Source organism: Leuresthes tenuis, unplaced genomic scaffold, assembly GCF_036924035.1.
Source record: "Leuresthes tenuis unplaced genomic scaffold, fLeuTen1.0.hap1 SCAF_8, whole genome shotgun sequence".
Taxonomy (NCBI): Eukaryota; Metazoa; Chordata; class Actinopteri; order Atheriniformes; family Atherinopsidae; genus Leuresthes; species Leuresthes tenuis.
In genome coordinates, this window is record NW_027325362.1 from 3,217,776 (window position 1) to 3,241,962 (window position 24,187).

At 43.3% G+C, this 24,187-nt stretch overlaps 2 protein-coding genes across 2 annotated transcripts in view; one reads left to right on the forward strand and one right to left on the reverse strand.

The window, feature by feature from the left end:
- LOC140312736 (protein kinase C epsilon type-like) overlaps window positions 1–18,611 on the reverse strand; it is an 85,815-nt gene extending 67,204 nt beyond the window's left edge. Inside the window, exon 1 of the mRNA XM_072390527.1 lies at window positions 17,601–18,611. Coding sequence (XP_072246628.1) covers window positions 17,601–17,948 — 348 coding nt within the window. The 5' untranslated portion in view covers window positions 17,949–18,611. The remainder of the gene's footprint in view (window positions 1–17,600) is intronic.
- Window positions 1–24,187, forward strand: part of LOC140312732 (NLR family CARD domain-containing protein 3-like) — a 329,873-nt gene that overhangs the window by 201,398 nt on the left and 104,288 nt on the right. The gene's annotated exons all lie outside the window — the stretch shown is intronic.

The window sequence follows — 24,187 nt, forward strand, 5'->3', positions numbered from 1 at the left end:
AAATATGTCCAAAAGCAGAAAGTCCAGCCTGAGAAGGTGAAATATGTCCAAAAGCAGAAAGTCCAGCCTGAGAAGGTGAAATATGTCCAAAAGCAGAAAGTTCAGCCTGAGAAGATGAAATATGTCCAAAAGCACAAAGTCCAGCCTGAGAAGGTGAAATATGTCCAAAAGCAGAAAGTCCAGCCTGAGAAGGTGAAATATGTCCAAAAGCAGAAAGTCCAGCCTGAGAAGATGAAATATGTCCAAAAGCAGAAAGTCCAGCCTGAGAAGGTGAAATATGTCCAAAAGCAGAAACTCCAGCCTGAGAAGGTGAAATATGTCCAAAAGCAGAAAGTCCAGCCTGAGAAGGTGAAATATGTCCAAAAGCAGAAAGTCCAGCCTGAGAAGGTGAAATATGTCCAAAAGCAGAAAGTCCAGCCTGAGAAAGTGAAATATGTCCAAAAGCAGAAAGTCCAGCCTGAGAAGATGAAATATGTCCAAAAGCAGAAAGTCCAGCCTGAGAAGGTGAAATATGTCCAAAAGCAGAAAGTCCAGCCTGAGAAGGTGAAATATGTCCAAAAGCAGAAAGTCCAGCCTGAGAAGATGAAATATGTCCAAAAGCAGAAAGTCCAGCCTGAGAAGGTGAAATATGTCCAAAAGCAGAAAGTCCAGCCTGAGAAAGTGAAATATGTCCAAAAGCAGAAAGTCCAGCCTGAGAAGATGAAATATGTCCAAAAGCAGAAAGTCCAGCCTGAGAAGGTGAAATATGTCCAAAAGCAGAAAGTCCAGCCTGAGAAGGTGAAATATGTCCAAAAGCAGAAAGTCCAGCCTGAGAAGGTGAAATATGTCCAAAAGCAGAAAGTCCAGCCTGAGAAGGTGAAATATGTCCAAAAGCACAAAGTCCAGCCTGAGAAGGTGAAATATGTCCAAAAGCAGAAAGTCCAGCCTGAGAAGATGAAATATGTCCAAAAGCAGAAAGTCCAGCCTGAGAAGGTGAAATATGTCCAAAAGCAGAAAGTCCAGCCTGAGAAGGTGAAATATGTCCAAAAGCAGAAAGTCCAGCCTGAGAAGGTGAAATATGTCCAAAAGCAGAAAGTCCAGCCTGAGAAGGTGAAATATGTCCAAAAGCAGAAAGTCCAGCCTGAGAAGGTGAAATATGTCCAAAAGCAGAAAGTCCAGCCTGAGAAGGTGAAATATGTCCAAAAGCAGAAAGTCCAGCCTGAGAAGATGAAATATGTCCAAAAGCACAAAGTCCAGCCTGAGAAGGTGAAATATGTCCAAAAGCAGAAAGTCCAGCCTGAGAAGATGAAATATGTCCAAAAGCAGAAAGTCCAGCCTGAGAAGATGAAATATGTCCAAAAGCAGAAAGTCCAGCCTGAGAAGGTGAAATATGTCCAAAAGCAGAAAGTCCAGCCTGAGAAGGTGAAATATGTCCAAAAGCAGAAAGTCCAGCCTGAGAAGGTGAAATATGTCCAAAAGCAGAAAGTCCAGCCTGAGAAGGTGAAATATGTCCAAAAGCAGAAAGTCCAGCCTGAGAAGGTGAAATATGTCCAAAAGCAGAAAGTCCAGCCTGAGAAGATGAAATATGTCCAAAAGCACAAAGTCCAGCCTGAGAAGGTGAAATATGTCCAAAAGCAGAAAGTCCAGCCTGAGAAGATGAAATATGTCCAAAAGCAGAAAGTCCAGCCTGAGAAGATGAAATATGTCCAAAAGCAGAAAGTCCAGCCTGAGAAGGTGAAATATGTCCAAAAGCAGAAAGTCCAGCCTGAGAAGGTGAAATATGTCCAAAAGCAGAAAGTCCAGCCTGAGAAGGTGAAATATGTCCAAAAGCAGAAAGTCCAGCCTGAGAAGGTGAAATATGTCCAAAAGCAGAAAGTCCAGCCTGAGAAGGTGAAATATGTCCAAAAGCAGAAAGTCCAGCCTGAGAAGGTGAAATATGTCCAAAAGCAGAAAGTCCAGCCTGAGAAGGTGAAATATGTCCAAAAGCAGAAAGTCCAGCCTGAGAAGATGAAATATGTCCAAAAGCAGAAAGTCCAGCCTGAGAAGATGAAATATGTCCAAAATCAGAAAGTCCAGCCTGAGAAGATGGAATATGTCCAAAAGCAGAAAGTCCAGCCTGAGAAGGTGAAATATGTCCAAAAGCTGAAAGTCCAGCCTGAGAAGGTGAAATATGTCCAAAAGCAGAAAGTCCAGCCTGAGAAGGTGAAATATGTCCAAAAGCAGAAAGTCCAGCCTGAGAAGGTGAAATATGTCCAAAATCAGAAAGTCCAGCCTGAGAAGGTGAAATATGTCCAAAAGCAGAAAGTCCAGCCTGAGAAGGTGAAATATGTCCAAAAGCAGAAAGTCCAGCCTGAGAAGGTGAAATAAGCTAAACGCTGGACGTATTTGTGCGATACAGCAGATTAGGTGTCATATACTGTCTGTAACACCGTGGTATTACTGAGCTTTTATCTTTAAAATGAGTCACTGAGCCTGTAGTAAATACCAAATAAATGCTCAGTAAATCATCATCTGGCATCAAGCAGCAAAGCTTGTTTGCTGGATGTTGGATTTCTTCCACCTGCTCCGTCACGGTGCCGCTTCTCTCCAAAGTTTCAGTGTGGAGTCTCCCAAAAAGCATCCCGTCCACCACAGCCGGCCTTTAACCTTCTGCCAGGCGGAGTGTTTTCTACCTTTGCTAAAACACAGGACAGCCTCCTCCAAAGGCTCAGACTGGACCTCCAGCTGTGCCCCCGTCCTGTGACTCCTGCCATCAGCTCACCTCTGAGGATCTTAGCCTCAACATAGTGACAGTTTCTCCCTCACTGTCCTCCAGAGACGCAGTCAGAGGCCCTCAGCGCTCCATTTCAAGTTTAAAAAATGACTAAATCAAACAGAGAAGAGCTTCACTTTAGCGCTCCATGACAGACGTTAGTGAGGCGACTTTTTCTGTAGAAACACAACGTTTATACAGATCATATTTAGAAAAAACAGCACTGTCAGGACTTCCTGACTGGCTGTGACACATCGGTTCACCATGTTTTTACTTGCATATCAAAAGCTCTGAATCCTAATTTTGCACAAAGTTCATTATCATGTCTGTTCATACAAAACATTTATTTATTCTATGTATTATGATTCTACGTCAAAAGACAGTCATGTGACCCTTTGGCCAGAAGCTTAAACACGAAATTTCACTCACTGCCACACAGTCGAGGTCCAGTTTGTGTCTATTATGGAAAGTAACTGAAATCAAACGGGTAGAAAAGGTGGAATGAAGGCCTTATGAAGGCCCATCGTGTGCATGTAAGTAAAAAACAGGTTGTTTTCTCTTCCCTCATCCTGTTTGTGAGGATATGAGACGGCTCCTGACTAAGTTTAACTCAGAGCTGTGTGGCTGTACTGCAGCAAATTCTGCAGTAATGCAAATATCCTCCCTTATGCTCTGCTAACACGGTACTTCACCGTCAAAAAGAAAAGAGAAGAGATACTGTCCACCGTGACGGGAAAAGTTAAGCAGCGATTCAATAAATGGAGTTTTTCTATGTGCAAATAAAGCAGACGGGGCTCAAAAGAACTGTATCCATGGCAACATTTTTATTCCCAAGGTTTACGGAGGAGAACATTTTCACAGGGCTCAAAAATCACTATATTCACTCTATTAAATGGCGCATTTTTACTGCCTTTGCTGCAAAACTGTCGAGGCCAACGCACAAAAGAGTCGATTTCGCTCTGGTCAAACAACTTGGAAACAGTTTTTCACTTTTTGAGTGGCCCAAGAAAATCTAAATCTAAAACAGGAGTCATTTTCTCTTGACAGGATGCATGAATGAAGAAGATCAGGAAACATTTCCACTTTTAAATAAAAAACACCTGAGAATCAAGTGTATTTAACCAGTTTAAATCCGTTTTATTTTTGAGAAACTGAGGCAGAACCAGTAAAAGAGCAGCTCTGACCCTGATATAAGCAGAAGACTGAGTGGAGACGGCTGCGGTACGATAGGATACATCAAATAAGCTACAAAAGGTGAGGAAAACCATGCATTTACACAGTTGGTAAAGTCCAACAGGCAGCTCAAACACTGACAACAACACACACGAAGAGCTGCAGTAGGAGTGAATTAAATCAATCTGATGTGTTTATGATCAAAGGAGTCGAGCGTGAAATCAAAACCGAAGATGAATCGATAACAGTGGGAGCTTCTTCATATGAAATCAATGATTTAACAGCTTCTTCCCTCTTTGCCGGTCACCACATGATCAACACCATTCCTTTTAAGCATCATCCTAAATTAAATTATAATCCCCATCAGAGGAAGAGAACATGATGATGATTTTAGGGGATTTCTAAAATTAACAGAGCATTGTATTCTTTTCTCGTGCAGCAAAGTTCAGCACTGTTCACAAGTCTGGAGCCAAGTCGAGGCTTTCTGGGCATTTTCAGAGGAATGTGTTTCCGTTTAAGCCACTTAACTCTGAGCTGTGAAGCATTCAGGCAGAAAAAAGGCTCCTAACTCAAGGGATGAACCAGTGTTGTGTCGACACAGAACAGACAACTTAGCAAAGAAGCCATTTTAAACTGGATCTTTAGGCACTTTGTCACAAAGACACATCATTTGTTCCCTTTTCTTTAGCTGCATCTATGAAAAACAGCAAAGAAAACACAGTTTGACAGACAGAAAATAGGATTTCTGCAGCAACAAGGTGATTCCCAAAGAGCTATTAGCTGAAAACTTGGCATATCTCAGCATGGTGTGCAGTGTGTCCTTAAAACATTTGAGGAAACTGGACAAGTGGAGGACAAAAGAAGAAGTGTCAGGCCTAAAAAACTATCTCCAGCAGATGAACAGGATCTGAAAGTGATGCCCTTAAGAAAGAGGAAAAAATCCAGCTGTGACCTGACAGGACCTGAGAGATGCATCTGGACCTTCAGCTGATCCATCTACTGTTGGCCCAAGCCTCATCAGAAATGGTCTCCATGGAAGGGTGGCTGTCAAGAAGCCGTTCTTAAGGAAGGGAAACAGGGAGAAAAGGCTGAGCTGTGCCAAATGACACAAGAAGTGGACTGAAAATCAGTGGCAACAGGTCTTATGGAGGGATGAATCCTCCCCAGAGCCCGGACCTCAACATTATTGAAGCAGTGTGGGATCATCTGACAGAGAACGGAACAAAAGGCAGCCCACATCCAAAGAAGAGCTTTGGGATGTCCTTCAAGAAGCCTGGAGAACTATTCCTGAAGACTCCTTAAAGAAATGACAGAAAGCTTGTCTCAGAGGGTTCAGGCTGAGTTGGAGAATAAAGGAGCTCAGACCAGATATTCACTTTAAAGCTGCTCAGAACTGAACAAACATGTTTCAGTAAATAACTGCATCCACTTCCTGTTTTCCTGTAAATATATAAAGAAATACAGGAAGTGGATGCAGACTTTTGAGTTAAAATGATCAAATACACCACGAGATCATCTAATTATTGAGTCCTGTTTGTGTTCGTAAAGCTCCATTTTCACCTGTTTTAAACCAACTACTGGAGGTAAAATATTAACTCAAGTCAGTTTAGGACTGAGTGCAGGAGGAGAAAGTATCTCTATTAGAATGCTACAGAGGCCAAGCGTCTTCTTCTCGCTGCTGAAACACTTTGTTTGAGCTAAAGTGTTGCTGACAGCAACAGCAGGAGCAGCTTTCTTCATCACGCATTCCTCACATATCTGAGCGGCTGACTGCTGTACAGTAAGAGCCGTGCTGTAAAGACAACACAGTACATCAAGGAAGGACAACAAAAGCTCCAGGGGGGCACCTGAGAGACATCTCCCTCTTCCTCTTCCCTTCTCTTCCTCTCTGGGAAGTAAACTTGGACAGTGAAAACAGGAAGTAGGGCCTACCGTGTGACTCAAACACACAGCCTCTATTTTTAGTCTCGCACACACACATAAACACAGTCAGCCCTGCCCCCGTTTCCTTCAGTCCGTGCAGAGGACACCCCTCCACAACAACCCGCAGGGAAGCAGGGGTCAGAGGAGAGCAGGCCTGAGCTCTTCCTCTGTTCTGCATGAGCTTACAGATGGTCAGGAACCCGGCTTGACTGCAGTGAAAAAGCTGACGTGACTTTGAGCGCCAAAGGCTCAGACCCTGGAAGAGCAAGAGGTGCCTTCGTTTCAGAGCTTTGAAAGTGAAAAATTAAGAAATCATTAGCAATTTTACAGGTCAAAACCTTTAACTTGAGCCTTTAAACACATGCAGAGGAAGATCAACTCCAAATGCTTCATTTAATCAGCAATAAACAGTCAATCGGTCTTTATGGAAGGGATGAAAAAGATCAATCCTGGCAGTCAGACGTGGTGCAATGTCTACATTCACTGATGGTCACAGAACTTGACAAGGTGATGTCACACCGCAGCGCCTGGCAGTGAATGATGGGTGTGAGGCGCCAACGCTGTGCATCATTCAAACATTAGCATGTTGCCCAGCAACGGTTAGTAATACGGTAAAACTCACCTGCTCGGGTTATACACCGCTGGAAAGCTAAAGTAGTTGAGATTGGAATGATGAACGCCATTTAAGGATACAATCATAACTGTATGCACAGTAAACACTTTCAGAAATGATGCAACTCGCCTCACAGTATTCCAAAAACACGAATGGTCCCGTTACGCTGGTCCACTTAACGTACTCCAGTAAAGTGGTTAGTCCACAACAAGTCTTACATCCACACTGCTGCAGACTTTCAGGCCGGGCCTGGTTCAAGAACGGCTTTAAATTGACTTTTTTTTTGGTGTTTTAGGTGAAAACTGCAGAAATTTTAAGGGTTCAAAGGGGACGGTTCATCCAAGTTTCCATTTAAAATCGCAGAAGCAAATGTAGAAGCAATGTTTGGTGGGAATTTGAAAGATGGACCGTAGTACTGTGCTGTGACGAGGTGAAAGAGTTTTACAGCATCCCAAGATCACATCATGTGCCGAGAGCTTTTCATTCGGGTTAAAGTTTAACTCATTTTAGCCCCGAGAAAGCATTGAAAACATCTTTAGTTTGCATCGATGCAAAGTCTTGAAATACCGTGCAGTAAGATGAACATTTACAAAGAGCATGTGTATCAATTCCTTTTCTCAGCCACTTCTATCTGCAATGACTGGAGGGGGAGACAGGAGGAAAGTTTCTGAATGACTGGCTCATAAAGCTTTTCATGGTCTGTAGAAATCTCTCATCACTGCATATTCCACAGAGCGACAAAGCTGAAGGTTCCCCACTATTTCTGAGGAATTTGATCTGATTTGACCAAAGTACTGCCAAAGTCTGCCAGATGCCAGCCTAACTGCACACGGACCGATTCCTCATCCCATCCAAAGTGTGTGGTGCTGCTGAAGGACATATCAGGCTGGATGTCATGCAGCAGAACATAAGAAGGAAGCACTAAACATGAGAAAAATACAAGCAGCTCATGCACCGTTTGATTGGCTGAATATCACAATCTGTGTGTGTGTGTGAGAGCAATAAATTATAGTTTAAGTGGCTGCAGCAGGACAACATTTGTTGACAACCAGGTTTCATTTGTGTTTGTATTATTTCAGTATAAAATACTTTATACTTTATTTCAAGTTCACTGATTTATTTTAGGTGAAAAAATGACAAATAAAGCCTCTAAGAACTATTTTCAAATGAGATGTAATGCATATTTTTGAGTCCAGAACAATATAAAACAACTGTTTTAACTCATTTTTTTAAACAGTATTTTTAACTTCACAACAAAAAATGTAAAATATATATATATATATATATATATATATTTACTGCAAACAAGCCAGAACCTGAGGAAATAACATGTGGTGCACCTCTAACTGAACAGCATAACGTCACATCTTCTTCTTCTTCTGTTGATAAACTTACAGATGCACAAAGAACTTTGTGTGAAATTATACCAACGTTTCAAACTGCTGTTCCTCAACATCAGCCTTTTAACGTGTTGATAAAGAATAACAGCTTTAAGGAGAGCACCAAAGGTCTGAGGAGGCAGGCTGTGAAATGTAGTCGCAAGATCAGACTTTTTGATTGGCTGACACATCCGAGGCCATTTAAAAAGTTAAACTATTCTGAATTTTACGCTGTTGACACCTGAATCGCTGCTCTGCAGAGCTACTGCTGTGACACGGATTTTAGAAACTTTAATATCAGCAGATACTCATCAGTCTTTATTGTAAATTAGATATCTTCAAGTTTTTATCTTCTTTGTGTAAAATATTTAACCGTGCATGTTTTTCATTCCATTCCCTTTTCGAAACAATAAAGAAAACAGGCATTTCATGGTTTCATCTTAGTTTCACACAGTAATTTCCCCCGAGCCGGGCTGAATGAGCAGCAGCTCTGCCTTTGAGCAGAACATGAAACCACTATCAGAGCAAGAAAAAGCTGCTGTGCAGAAAGCTGCTTGTGTGCACTGACCTTTCTGGTGCATAAATGCCTTTCACAAGAACAAAAGCTTAAATACATCCATCAGCCTGGCAGCAGAGCGCTCAGCATTCCTCAGATAACTGGACCTACTGTATGCAGCAGTTCAGGCAGTCGCAGGCCCTTATTAGCGTGACACTCGCAGCGTGTCGCACTTGTTCACCTGTCAGTCAGAGCTGAACTGCCGTTTTCTCTCGGTAGACTTTTCCTGTCAGCTTCAGCAGCTGTACCACAACTGTTGACGCTTCAAACCGCAGACAGACAAATAGGACGCGTTTTGTCACAGTTGCAACACCACACTGACTCTGTTGAAACCACAGCTGGGGAAAAGAAGGCTGGCAGCAAGACCACTAATACTGGAGATGCATTCAACTCAGCGCTTTCCTGGAATATTCTCCTCCAACAATATGGGATTTGTTTGAAACTTAGATTATAGTTCATCTTTGTGGCTGCTTTTAGCCGTGTTGGTTCTAATGAAGGCAGAGCAGAGCTTATATTAAAAGCTGCAAACCATCTCTCTCTTGGAGGTTTGGTTTCCTCTCAGTGCACATCCAGTCCACTGCACCTGAAACAGACTCAGCTTGTGTGCATTAACCAAACATGCCCACAAACAGAGACAGTATTGATGAAGGCACAGAGGTCCCAAAGCCTTTTATTAAAAGTAGAATTCTCCTGCCCATGAGCAGGTTCAGTCATTCTGAGGCCCAAAGCAAAAACAGCCATGCTGTCCTCCGCTTCCATTATGTTTCAACCAATATTTACCAAAAACTATCTGTAGCCAAGTGAACGTGAACACCAGGGTTCTCCCTCCTCGGTCCAAAAGTCAATTAAAATGCAAAGACATGGAGTGCATGCAACTCTTCTTGACCATATTAAGATGGATGGTGTCCTCCTCTGCCAGGTACAGGTGAAGCAGCTCAAAGTTATCCCACCAACTCCATACCCGAGTGGGTCCGGTGACCGTGGCGCCGCGATCTGTGTCGTTCTGATGCATCAATATACTCCATAATGCATTTTTTATGCCTCCATTACTTCATACAGTCATCTTTAAACTGTGCAAACATGGAAAAAGTCCTGCTAGCAAGTGGTTAGCGCTATCTGGGCTAAGTTTACCGTTGCCAGGGGAACAAAAGAAGCCTCATATTTGTGACAATAACCCCAGTTCTCCAGTCCAGAGGGAATCTTACAGGCAAGGTGGCCCAAAGCTGGGTTTACATGGTGACAATCGGTGCAAACTCATGGAAAAATTATCAAAATACCTGATCAAATACCTATCAAAATACAGTTTCTGTGACGGACTGTGCCAGGTATCCATGCTGCGTTCAGCTATGCTGACTTTTCCATTTTCTGAAGCCTTCCCCACAGCTCAGCACTCTTCTCTACACACTCTAAAGCAGTGGTTCCCAACTGGTGGGTCGCGGACCCGTTTTCAATGGGTCGCCAGACTCTGACTGGGAAAAAAAAAGACCCTTTAATTTTAATTAAAGCACTTCTTAATGCTTTAATTTTGAAGGGCTCAGAGTGCATGCTGTTCACACTCTTAAACAGCAGGTGGCGACGATGCCCTGTAATGCTAATGCTAATGCTAATGCCATTTCACAGATGGAAGAAAAGCTAGGGTTTCATATGAGAGTCACCATGGCAACATGCAGGTACACACTGACTCCATAAAATATGGATTTTCTTACATTGAGGACAAAAGAGGGGAACGACCTCAGTGAATTTTTTGGTTTTGAATTAAAATGCAGCCACTTAAAGGGAATTTTTCCTCTCTACCGTCTCCCTTTTGTTAGCTTTTGTTTATCGTTAAACTTGAATTTTGTGTCTATCGACACACTGATATTTTATTTTATGTCAGCTTCAAACTGCAACATGTTTTCATTAAAGAAATTTGAGTTAAAAATGTTCCTGGGGCGCAGCTCGTCTCTAACAAATGATGGTGGGTCCTGGACCAGTTGGGAACCACTGCTCCAAAGGATTTTCTTTCACTACAGAAGACTTTTTTCTTCCTTATTTGCATATAAAAGTTACCATTTGTTACCATCTATCCATGAACAGGTCGTCTTTGCACCACTGAGCCGTTTTCATTGAATGAAGCAGCTCCATTTTAACCATTAGCCATTTTTATGCTAATTACTTCTTGTGTTTTTTGAGAAACACACAGTTATAAAATGTAATATTGACATTTTTTGGAGCCCCTTGGCAGCTTGGGGCCCGAGGCAGTTGTGGATGCTCATGTGCACCTCTGCTTCTGGTGGTTGCAGGTTTGAGCTCAGTATCAAAGTTAACAACAGCAGGAAGAGCCAGTGGGAGAAAGTACAGATGGAGAGATTTACAGGAGGAGAAGACAGGGGAAAACAGACAGGAAGTATCTGCATCTCCCTCTTAAACACGGTTTTATGTTCTGTGACAGTAAAGTGTGGATAATGTCAGTGTTGGATATCTTAAGTAACCTAAATACATGTCCAACACAATCACAGAAAGGGAGAAAATTAGCTTAGCAGGACCAAATTTGCTGTTTAGTTAAGGTTAACTCGCTGGATGTTAAGCCTCCTATCATCCAAACGTAATGCAGTGATGCACAGCTTTATTTCCTTCTTTAATTGCCTTCCTTGTGCTGATGTCGGTATATTTCTGAGATTTCAGACTTTCTTTGGTTGAATACAGCCCTAGTGGTAGCAAAGAAAAGCAAAAACTGGCTAAATATGATGCACCAAGCTGCAAACAGTGGGTGCACACTGTAAAAAAAAGGCTTTATTCATATGTTCATCTGATTTATGAGTTCAAACGTGCACATTTATGGTGGCAGTTTCATATAGCTTGACTTTATGCCACTGCTCTAACTTATATGTAAGATTTCTGAAAGAACAGCAGGAGGTGAAGCTCCCAGCATTCCTGAAAATGTTTGATTAAACCAGCGATCACACACAGCTCCCTCAGCCATCCTCCCTCTCCTCTCCACTCTCATTCAGCCATTCAAACGCAGACAGCTCACTTCAACGCCCTCTTTGTCTTGTTTTTTGACAGCCTCCGTTCCTCCCCTCCCTAACCGCCTGTTTCGCACCAAACACTCGCATCTTTCTCCTCTGTTTAATGACAAGTTCTAACAAGGCAGCTGCCTACACATCAAATCCCTGTTCAGAGTTGTAGGAATTTGATCTCCTTTCAACATCCAAAGTGCATCAGTCACTGCAGTTTTTGACATTTTCTTTTGAGCTCAGCCACAAACGAGGCTGAAATTCACTGGACTGGGTTTGTGTTTATCCACAGTTTAACAAGGGGATGGTCCATAGAGCTGCTCCAAAGGAAATTGGGACATTATTTACAGCAATGACTGCCTGCCTGATCAGGTAGAATGTGAAAGCATTACGCAACACCTTTCATATTTTGTTCTTCGTGCATGCTTGAGCTCATACTTCTGGCTCGTAGTGACACACACACACATAGTGACAGAGTGTGTGTGTGCTGTGCTACGTGACCTGCCCGGCCGGTATCACTTTCTGCAGAAGGTGAGTGTTGCAAGATGTTGCACAGGCTTGCAGGGGAACAGTGACATTTAGATGTTTTCTCACATTATCAGGAATAAAGCATGTCACAACAAGGCTTTGAGGTTTCAGTTCACATACTTTTCTCATTTCTAAGCCGTCAAAGAGAACAGATCACCTAAATCTTTCTTTAAAGGGCAGCATGCAATCAAGACAATAAGACAACGGTATGCAGAAGTAGGGCTTTGTGCATTTTTAGTGATTAAAGAAGTGAGTCTCATCAGATGTGAACTCACCTGAAAAATCCAGCTAATTCAGCAACTTTTAGGCACATCATTCATGCTTTTCTTCAGCTACAACATGAAATATTTCATCTATAAAAGAAGCACATCAATAGCTCAAGATGCTGCCATTTAATCCTCATCAAGGAGACGTGCATTTGGCAGTTTTTCCTTCAACAATGAGGAGACTCTTTGTTTGAGTGGGACGCACTTCCAGCACTGAGGACATTTACATTTTGTTCATCACTTACTGGATGATGCTCGAGCCAAACGATCACAATGTAATAGACTAATTATCTTATCTGAGTTTACAGTCCTCTGGTCATCCGTCTTTGCTGAAGCGCACAGCAGAGATAAACAGGACTTTTGCTACACAATAAATGATATGTGATACAAAAACAATGTGCTGACTAACAGTGAGAGCCTCCCTCAGCGCGAGTCTGTTCCTGCTCTGCTGCTGCAGGCATGTGACACAAACCGAACATGTCTGGAACATGTTGTCGCTTTGGACAGAACCTGATCGTTTTGGTCCTGAACAGATGGCATTCAGCCGCTCACAGGATAACAAAAATACAGTTTATTATGGGAACCAAATCAGTCAGAAGCACAGCTTTGGCCAGGTTTGGGGGTCGAGAGAAGCTTTAAGCTCTTAGATTACATTCATCTTATCAGTTAGATCCTAACACAACAGTCACATACTGACTGAGCAGAAGATGAATAGTTCTGCTGTGAGCTTTATGTTTGGAAAGCAGAACTTTGAAAAACATTTCTAAAGCGGTCAAACTTTGCTTGAGCCAGAAACAGGGTCCTGACCACGCTGTGTGGTCCAGCTCCAGCCATCTCTGCTATTCATTCCTTTCATCTCCATCCTGATGCGTCTCATTCCAGCTTCTATGTCATTGAGGTGATAAAAGAAAGTCAAGCTTGTGAATCATGGAATAATGCTTAAAAAGTCTGAAGAACACGGCTCTCATGAAGTTTCAGCCTCTGCACATCAGCTTAAAGACGGTCTGCACCTATAAAGCGTGGGGATCGAAATGTGACCTTCCAATAGGTGAAGGAGTCCTTCTCACCCACTTCATCCTATTCAGGTCAGTCGGGGGCAGGGGGGGGGGGGTTGGTGGTCGGCTGGAGCCAGTGACATCATCAGCAGAGAACAAAAAAAAATAAGAGGTTCAAGAAGTTTGAATTCATGTCACATTTCTTCTGCCTCGTCTCCTTTTATTTCATCTACTTTCTTACAGTGTAAAGAAAAAGTTAAACTTTAGCTTTAGATACCATCTGATCCCATCTACCTCTGATAAACTGCAGCGGAGAAAAGTGCAGCCTTGTAAGGTGTAAAATGGGTTAAACTGTGCTTAAATAGCAGCAAATCCCCATGTTCTTCAGCTGTTTTGGGCAGAAACACTTGGTAGATCTGCTCTTTGGTGATAAATGACTGCTACAAAGTGCCATGGCTGATTTCTGCAGTTCAAGCTATGCTGCGAGGCCTCCAGCAGCCACACTGCTGCCCTCACAAATATGTGTTCGTCTCAAGCCTCTGCAGGAAGATGATGAAAAACCATTCCATGAAAATCTTTTAACCTCTTTAGCTTATGCTAGCATTACTCACCAGGAAATTACTCAAGCTGTTAACTTCCCAGAGCGAGAGGTTTTGTTTTCCTTCGTCTGAGGTGACCGAATGCTCGAGGCTTAAGTCGTGACCCGTTCAACGCAGAGAGCCTTTGACATGGTGCAAAAGCTGCTCTCAGTCAGGTGGATCAACAACCATTAGACTCTGACACTCACTGCAGCAACGAGTGGCTAAGTTTACCAGGCTGGACCATCTCTGGTCAGTGCAGCCACCTTTCATCTCTTCTTTCCTTCTGTCACTTTGTCTTTAATAGAACGGCCTTAAAACCATGAGCGCCTTTGTACTTCGGAGGCGTCAGACAACAATGAACAGCTGTGAGTCTGTATACGTGCGTGCGTGGAGCATGTGGCCTGACCACACCCACATGGTGTCCTTTGTAGCTCCGCTGAGGGTCACTGGTTCACTTAGCGAGCGCAACAAAGCCAACGGGATCTGTACTGGGAAGCATGGCGGCTCAAGTTGGACATCCAAGTCTCACGGAAACCATCTCCATCTGATTAAGTCTCTGAATTTCCATGTTTTGGGGATGTTTTATGCATTTCTGCAGCAACTTTACGATCACTCGTAGCCGCTGAGGCTCCAGCTGAAAGCGGGATAATCAGCTGCTGAACAGCAACAGGTTTCAGTCACTCCTCACAGAGATGGAGCTGCTGCTGCGTCAAATCACTTCTCCATTTAAATATAATGAGGCCCTAACATGTCTCCAGTTTGTTCTCCCATGTGCTCCTGAAAGCACTGAGAAGAAATCTGTAAATTATTGTAATAATTCTCATCCATCTGACCTATTTTTTCAATGTTTTGAGGCAGCTGACAGACGGAGATGACTTCATGGTGCAGGTGACACCTCTGAGCAGCAGAGAGCATCATCACACAAAGACTCTGCTACAACACTCCCAAAAACCCTCATTTTTCCACAGTTTGGTCACTTTTACTTGTGAAACCAAAGAAAGTGCACGGACGATGTTAGGGTTAAGAACAACTATACTGGCAGAAGTCTGCAGGAAGTGTGTCATGGTGCTGACGTGATGCTAATCAAGACTAAATGACACGGCTGACTCCTGACTGAAAGCTCAACATCACTCATTTTACAATATTGAGTTTGCCGTCTGCACAGCTGGGTTCAATCTGATCTTTTAGCGACAAATTTAATAATTACAATAGAAATTTCAACCTATCAGAGGTGGCACTTTTTCTTCTAAATACAAATACAAACAGCTGTCGATCCCTCAGACCATGGGCCCACAATTATAGCAGCAAATTATCGTAATAAATGGCACATTCAGAAGCTAAGATGAGGCCATTTTTGGGAGTTTCAGGTCAGTTTGTATGACTTTGGGTGAGGCGGTGCAGAAACATTAAAGCCCGGCTGCACAGAGGAACACATCCAGACAACACGAATAAATGAGACTTACGGACATCGCTGACCTGTGTTTTTATTTCAAATTCACTCAAATGTAAGCTTAGAAAGAGTCAAATCCCTGCAAACTCCTAAACCAGCGCGCTGGGATAGCTGAGAGACTGTTACAGATGTTCTGCTGATGTGCAAAACGCCACCCAGCTGCTGCTGGTGTGTGGATCAGAGGATTCTCAACACCTGGCCTGGTAATAACCACCTGAACCTGATCCACAGCAAGCTACAGAAAGCTGATTTTAATCAATATTACGAATAAACTTCCAGCCAATGAAACTCGTCTTGTGGAGTCCTCTCTCCCTGCAATATCTCATTAGAAGAAATGCATAAAACAGGGCTGAGGCGGGTCTTATTGTAGTTCAAATCCCCGACAGCAGCAGGCCAGATGGGGAAAATGGGGTCTTCTTTCAGCATAGTTCCAGATATACATGCACTTTTTAACCTAATCTGCGCCGGCTCCTTTTATGGCAGTCCAGCCGTTATGGGTAAAGCCGTGTATCACTGCTGCTAAGCCTTCTGTCATTGTTGGGACCTTAAACATGTTACCTAATGGTTTTTATTTTGATTACATGGAGATGTTTATGTAATTTGTATTTCAGCCACGAACAGAGGCAGCGCAGACATAATCAGCAAGTTCATGCTGGCTCATGTTATTGTTGTTAGAAGTTTTGCACAAAAGCTTGACGTCTCCGTTAAATACGGACCGTCATCCTTCCAAAGACACCCACAGCAGCCCAAGTTTTAATCCAAAGCTGTAATCAAAGAGATTGATGCCTTATAATCAAGCTGTTTTTCCTGCAGATGGGTGTTTATCTACCAATCTGAAGTGGAGCAGTGCAGAAATCGCCATTAACAAATCAATAACTTTATGAAACGCAAATCAATTAGGAGTTCTGCAGAGTGATTAAAAATTAATCAGGCTAAAATGCAGGATATCCTTTAGTTTAAGCTTCTACTACCGAACAAGAGCTTCAGCTTAAATGGGTTTCGCTTTGCTTACCTGCACTGCTGCTAAATCCCACGTTTTACATTCGATTATATCACCTGAGTGACGTGTAATACTGTGAAAAAGTCCTGATCCACCCCTGATTTCTTTATATTTCACCTCCAAGCAGCCAGACTTTCTGGAATTTTTTTAAGTGGTGTTGAGCAATAGTTTTCCAGGCTCTCATTTTCAGTCCACTCGTACCTGACCATTTCCAGAGGAATGTGTTTTTGTTAAGCCACTTAATGCTGACCTATGAATCATTCAAGTATAACATCGGTGCCTAAATAAAGGTATGAACCAGTGTTGTGTCGACACAGAACAAACAGCTTGGATCTTTAGGCACTTTGTCACAAAGACACATCATTTGTTCCCATTTCTTTAGCTGCATCTATGAAAAACAGCAAAGAAAACACAGTTTGACAGACAGAAAATAGGATTTCTGCAGCAACAAGGTGATTCCCAAAGAGCTATTAGCTGAAAACTTGGCATATCTCAGCATGGTGTGCAGTGTGTCCTTAAAACATTTGAGGAAACTGGACAAGTGGAGGACAAAAGAAGAAGTGTCAGGCCTAAAAAACTATCTACAGCAGATGAACAGGATCTGAAAGTGATGTCCTTAAGAAAGAGGAAAAAATCCAGCTGTGACCTGACAGGACCTGAGAGATGCATCTGGACCTTCAGCTGATCCATCTACTGTTGGCCCAAGCCTCATCAGAAATGGTCTCCATGGAAGGGTGGCTGTCAAGAAGCCGTTCTTAAGGAAGGGAAACAGGGAGAAAAGGCTGAGCTGTGCCAAATGACACAAGAAGTGGACTGAAAATCAGTGGCAACAGGTCTTATGGAGGGATGAATCCTCCCCAGAGCCCGGACCTCAACATTATTGAAGCAGTGTGGGATCATCTGACAGAGAACGGAACAAAAGGCAGCCCACATCCAAAGAAGAGCTTTGGGATGTCCTTCAAGAAGCCTGGAGAACTATTCCTGAAGACTCCTTAAAGAAATGACAGAAAGCTTGTCTCAGAGGGTTCAGGCTGTGTTGGAGAATAAAGGAGCTCAGACCAGATGTTCACTTTAAAGCTGCTCAGAACTGATAAAAAACTCTGTTTCTGGCTTATTTACTGTAATTCACTTTTAAATAAATCATTGCACCCATTTCCCATCTTCATGTAAATATATAAAGAAATTAGGGGTAGTTTAAAACCCTGTATGGTACTGTAAATAAGAGGGGGGGGGGGGGGCTGCTTCCTGGATATACTCAAATGTTGTGATTCGTGGGAATTCTCAGGTTTAATTAACTGCATATAAATACTGATAGTTCGGGAGATAAAACTGTGGCTGGAGCAGAAACACATCTAAGGCTTAATTGTAGGAATATCATTCCCGTCTGATGTCTCACATCTGTGACTCACCCAGTCCTCGAAGTGCTTGCTGCCGTTGTGCAGGATGTCCTCAAACTGGATGATGCAGTTGGCCACGAAATCGTCGTAGCCGATGGGGGCGTCATGGAAGACGGACAGCTCTATCCTGCGCCCGTCGTGCACCTCCGTGGTGAAGTCGTCGTTCCACGCTGGGCTGTTGGTTTTCTGCTTGGTGGAGGTCTGGCCCACGCGGGAGTCGTCCACGTTCAGGGCGATGTACGTGTCCAGGAGGAAGGTCTGGGTCTTGGGACCGACGGCGTGACGCAGGGACCAAGCCGTCGGTTTGAGGTCCAGAGCCTCGCGGATCTTGATCTTGAGCTGCCCGTTGAAGACCACCATGGCGGTGAAAGGGTCCCAATATTCAGTGAAGTCCCAAAACGCAGCAGAATAAACAAAGTCCCGTCACTGATCAACCGGTGGTCCCCGGTCAGAGTCTCTGCGCCTGTTCGTTAAATATGAGGCAGAAAGCGCAGTCCCGAGAAGCTATTCCAGCTCCTCTGGGCTGGATTGCTGTTTGTTCTCGTCACAAACGTCCACACTTGTCGATTATGCTACAAATACCTCACCCCCCCTGGAAGTTGTGCAGCGGCTGGGAAGCGCCCGTTAGCCCAGGAAGCCTCACGCAGAAGTGCGCGGAAGAAGCGTGAATAGCTACCAACAACCGAGAGCCAAGGCCCCAGATGTGAGCTGCTGTGTCATTTTTGTTTTTACCTCCGAGGCTTTAAAAAACTCCCTCAGCTCAAGCGGGGCTCCCTGGAAGCGCCAGCCTGCGTTGCATTGCACCGTGCGGTGGGGGGGGCTCCAGATGCCTGCTGCCAGCCGCCGCGACTCATCGGGGATGTTCGAGCCGGACCGCTGCAAGCAGACAGCGGCTGGTAAGAACCGCAGCAGGGGCGGGGCAGCGCGGGGTGGTGGGAGGATAGGTAAATATGGACTCCTGCGGCTGGGCTTGGTCTGATCCGCTGCTGCTGCTGGACATACCTCCGGCTGCCTCTCCAGCTCACTCCGTCTCCGTGTGCAGGAAATGCGCAAAACACATCCGACTTAACGGAGAGCCGCTGTGACGGCCGGGGGAGTCCGGGGAGGGGGTCAGGGGTGGCAGGGCTGGGAGGATGAGCTGGGGTAGATGTAGAAGTGGATTTAAAAAAGCGTTCTCATTTCACAAAGGTGCAAAGCTTTTTATTTTTTATTTTTTTTACCGTCAGATGTGCAGAGAGGAGAGCTCCAGATGTGCGTGTGAAACAGTTCAAAACGTTAAACACTGAAATGTGAATAGATGACAGATTCACTCTCATTCTGCTGGGAGTTCAGCAGCAGAAATATGAACATTCATCCACTTAATAAAAGCCAAGTCCATAAAAGATGGGACCTCGGAGGATGAATGCGGGGATTTGTGCGGCACGAGCGGGACGCTGAAGAGACGCAAACCTGAGCGTCCAAAGCCTCAGGACAAGGCTCCGTGGAGCTCTGTGCTGCACCGTAAACAATGTGCTCATATTTCTGCAGCATAATTATCAACCAGTGAATGCATATGGGGCAAAATGATGAGACATGCAGCACAACTGTTCTCGCTTTGGGAAAGGCTGGCTGTAAATGGAAAGAAGCAACATGTGACTTCGAAAATTTAGATTTTCCACAGTCTAATGCGCAGATAATTGTTTTACACATACAGAAGTGCGTCATGCACGGCGCTCTTTCTCCAAGAGGAATAACACAAGAGGAATTTGTCTTAGTGACGATGTGGGAACACATTTTGCAGGAACACGTAGCTTGAAGTCATAATCTGCTTCTCGCAGAGTTTAATTCCTGAATTAACTGACTGTGAGAGTCACGACATTTCTTTAACTGTAGGGGACTAACTTTAACTTTCGGCAGACATAAAGTATGGAAATGTAGGCTTCAAATTAAATAATTTAATGCAGAAAGATTGAGTGTTAATGTGTACAGATGGATGTCAGGCACACAGAAACCTTGCGCACTGCTGCCCCCTCCTGTTTATTTCCACCAACTGCAGCCAGATGTGCTTTTGAACTTATCCCATTGCTTTTCTTTCTGTATTTAGGGAGTATTCGACCTATAAAATACATCGATACTTCCTCTACAGTCATGATTTTTGACATATTCATGTTATTGAGACTCAGTTGAATCTAGATCATTTGCAATTTCAAGCAGCTTCCCAACATCCTGACCTATCTTGACTCATTTTTGTCTTACTTTCTGATCACATCTGATTCTTCCCTTTGGATCTTATCCTTATATACGTACTTAACTACTTATATACACTCACTGTCCACTTTATTAGGTACACCTGTTCAATTACAAATAGCTAATCAGCCAATCAGCCGAAATTCAATGCATTTAGGCTGTTTATTATGACAAGGAGTGACTAAAATGACCCAATAACACTCAATTAAACCCTATTTTGAAACCAGGAACTGATAGATGCTGACTTACACGTGACTTGAGGAAATTAAATGCAGCAGTTTACCTGATTGTTCAAAATGTACCTGATGTTAGTGTCATTTTAGCAGCAATTCCAGCAAACTCCAAGTGGTACACAGTTATTGATCTTTGTTCTGCTTATTTTTCTATCCTTGTACACGAGAATATGCAGGATGAACCTGTCTCAGCTCATTTTACCATCTGCGCAGATCGCCTACATTGATGTTATGTTTATGCATTTAGCATTTGCATTGCATTTGGCAGACGCTTTTATCCAAAAAAAGGATCCAAAGCAACTCACAGGTAGGCAGTCAGGGTAAGGGGGGTAAGGGGGTCTTGCCTAAGGACCCCTACTGGAGGGAGTACCTTTTATGCAGGGGATTTGAACCCAGGTCTCTCACACAAAAGGTGGCAATCATACAACTACACTATCCAACTCCCTTTTTATGTTATTCTTTGGCTAGTCCCACACAACAAGACTGTTTGCAGGACAGCTCGACTCTTCTGAAGGACATAAATCCTCTCCAGCAAAGATGCAATTGTGTCAGTCTCGTGTGCATTATCTGGGACATGTTTTGAAACAGATGTCAACATCTGTCACCAGATAGAGTTAAAGCCATCATGGACTTTTAATGTGAAGCCTGATTGATCATCTAAGGCAGGGATGTCCACATCCGGTCCTCGAGGGCCGCTGTCCTGCAGGTTTTAGATGTTTCACTGCGTCAAAACACCTGATTCGGATCGATGCATCATCAGCAGGTTTGTGCAGAGCTCAGTCTTTCAAAGAGATCCATTTCATCTGAATCAGGTGTGTTGAAGCAGGGACCCGTCTAAAACCTGCAGGACAGCGGCCCTCGAGGACCGGACTTTGGACACCTCTGATCTAAGCCATTCAAAAACATAGAAATGAAGAATAGATCCTTACAATTTAAGACTTGTGTGACATCTTTCTCCTCTGCTGCATGTTTCTCCTTAAGTCTCCTGCTAAGTCAGGGAAATCCACCTTCAACATCAGCATAGTCTGTCAGTGGAGAGTCATTATCATAACCCAGAGTGACAGATTTGCAACTCAAGGTGTCAAAGAGGAAAATCTGGCATCTTTCCCTGAGTTAAGACTGTCTTGTACCGATTCACTGTGGTGGAGGAGCATCCTGCACAATTTATGACACATCTGAAAGAGTTTGTGCAGGATTTTATTATCAATCATTATTAATGGTGCATTTATCTGTTCAGACTGATCTCCTTTACTGTCTCTGAAAGACCTGTGAAAATTTGTTCTTGATGTGTTTTATATCACTTTAAGAATATTTCATTCCAATCTGAATATTCCCTGCAAATCACATCTTGAAGTATTTAAATCATAGAAGAACATACATTAATAAATGCTAAGTGATGAGGCTGAAAGCTCTAAATACATGTGAGGTAGACCAAATAATGCAGTTTGGAAGTAGTCAGTCTCTTATTTTCACTTTGCAACAGTTGCACTTGCAGATATCAGACAGCAGAGGTCACCAAATATTGACCAACATCCATAAGTTGTAACAGTAATCAGTCCCAACATGTTTTCCTTCTGCTCGATTAAACGCCACACAGCTCAGAGTGAAAGACAAAGGATGTGAAGCACAGCAACTCGAATTTGTACCTGCTGTGTCCTGCATTTCCTCATAATCCTCATTCATCCACCTCCGGCGCCGTCAGTTGTTCCACGATTTAATTATGAACAAACTAACAAAAATCAATATGGGTTTATTTTTTCCCTTTTTCATTTTTCCTCACAGTGGGCTCTTTGTGTAAGCCAATCAATATCTGGCCCTTGAGGGAAGGTTAAAAACAATCTATAGCAGGATTCAACTCAAGCAGCAGGAATAACAAGCCAAACCAATTTCCCTCAGGCTAACAGCGAGGTTTAATGCCCTGTTTGCTCTCCTTCAAAGCTTCGGGACATGTGTGCATGGAGGTGGCAGCAGCTCATTAATGGCCTTTCAGAGCAGGAATATTTAAATACAAAACTCTCATTTTAATCTATTTAGTCAGAGACACCAGTGATGGTAAATATATCCGGTTAAAGATGACAGAGCAGATATCGCCTCTCCATAAAGTGTTTACTTACACTTGTGCATATGTCTACATACTTGGCCTTGTCAGTTATCTGAACTAACCAGGCAAAGCAGAACCCAGAACAGCATTCGCATCACAGGACATTTTATAAATACTCAGAGGCAGAGCGGCTGGTCTCCATGTTGGCAGAAGATCTGTGGAATTGGAGCAAAAAGAGAAGTGTGTGTCAGCAGCAGAAAGGTGGAGAGCAGGAGGTGGTGCTGTGTCCCAGGAGGGCTGTGGAAAGAAAAACACCAGCAGCTGTTTCCTCAAGACGTGGCTGGGTGCCAGAACACCTGGTGTAGTCAGATAATACAGGATCTGAAGGAAAATCAGCTAAATGTGATTTCAAACTGCAGGGGAGGCAGTAAAGCATGCGCTGATTAATTCAGACGGCTCTTTGTACATATCAAAGTGGCACAGGAAATAAAATCAGTCTGCAGACAAAGAGGGAAATACACTAAACAGCAGAAATACAGGCAACTTTCCCAAATCAGGAAGTTTATGTTGATGCTTTTGATGGGGGGCTCTGACCACATCTGATCCAATAATCAGCTCTGATCAGTTCTAATCGCATCAAGTTAACCAAACCTGTTCATTTAGCAGGTTGTCATAAGAGAAGACTGTTAGAAGTAGGTTGGTTTGCACCAGCGATGTCCACATCTGGTCCTGCTGCTTTTAGACGTTTCCCTGCTTCAACACACCTGATTCAGATCAATGCATCATTAGCAGGTTTGTGCAGAACTCAGCAATCTTTAGACGTGATCCATTCCATCTGAAGCAGGTGTGTTGAAGCAGGGAACCGTCTAAAACCTGCAGGACAGCGGCCCTCGAGGACCGGATCCCTGGTTTACATTACGAGTTTAATGAATTCCAACAAAATGAGAAGTTGTTGCATTAAAAGATTTCAGTGCAGGAAATCTAAAGTAACAGAAATTATCTTCATTGCTATGTAGATAAAATCAAATCAATGGTCCACAGCATAACATCCAAATATTCATAACCATGTTCTCATAAGTATTTATCTGCATTAATATGAGAAATATTGAGCAAACGACTCGGTTTGTTCTGCTCATCTTTGTTTTTTCCAGGCTCCAGCACAAAGGCAGCTGAGTGGATTTTTCACATTTTTCACAGCCGCCATTTTTTTTTCCTGAACACTTTAAACGAGCAGCTGAGAGGCGAGTGTTCAGTGGTTCAAAGAGCTCCCGGTGCAGCCTTCTTCTTGATCGGTCAGAACTTCAGCCGTGTTTGGAGGCTCTTCAGCAGGGAGACCAAGAAGACCACGGTTGAAATGTGTCGGTCAAAGAGTTAAAAGCTGAGGAGGAAGAAGGTGTTTTGACTGTTTCAGTTCGCTTTACTTCCTGGTTTGTTTTTTAGGAGTTCTGTTGTTCACACCTGGTTTCAGTTTCCTGATTACCTGTCATTCAAATATTCATAACCATGTTCTCATAAGTATTTATCTGCATTAATATGAGAAATATTGAGCAAACGACTCAGTTTGTTCTGCTCATCTTTGTTTTTTTCCAGGCTCCAGCACAAAGGCAGCTGAGTGGATTTTTCACATTTTTCACAGCCGCCATTTTTTTTCCTGAACACTTTAAACGAGCAACTGAGAGGCGAGTGTTCAGTGGTTCAAAGAGCTCCCAGTGCAGCCTTCTTCTTAATCGGTCAGAACTTCAGCCGTGTTTGGAGGCTCTTCAGCAGGGTCGGCCAAGAAGACCACGGTTGAAATGTGTCGGTCAAAGAGTTCAAAGCTGAGGAGGAAGAAGGTGTTTTGACTGTTTCAGTTCGCTTTACTTCCTGGTTTGTTTTTTAGGAGTTCTGTTGTTGTTCACACCCGGTTTCAGTTTCCTGATTACCTGTCTGCCACCCTCACCTCATCTTCCATCTGTTAACTTGTTGCCTGTTTATGGATTAATCTTAGTTCTCTGGGCCTGCCATAAAACAACAGCTGTGGCATATCGAGGCTGTAATTTAACAACACTTTCATAGAAACAATCAGTTTCAAAACGTCTAATAATGATGCAAATAGTTCT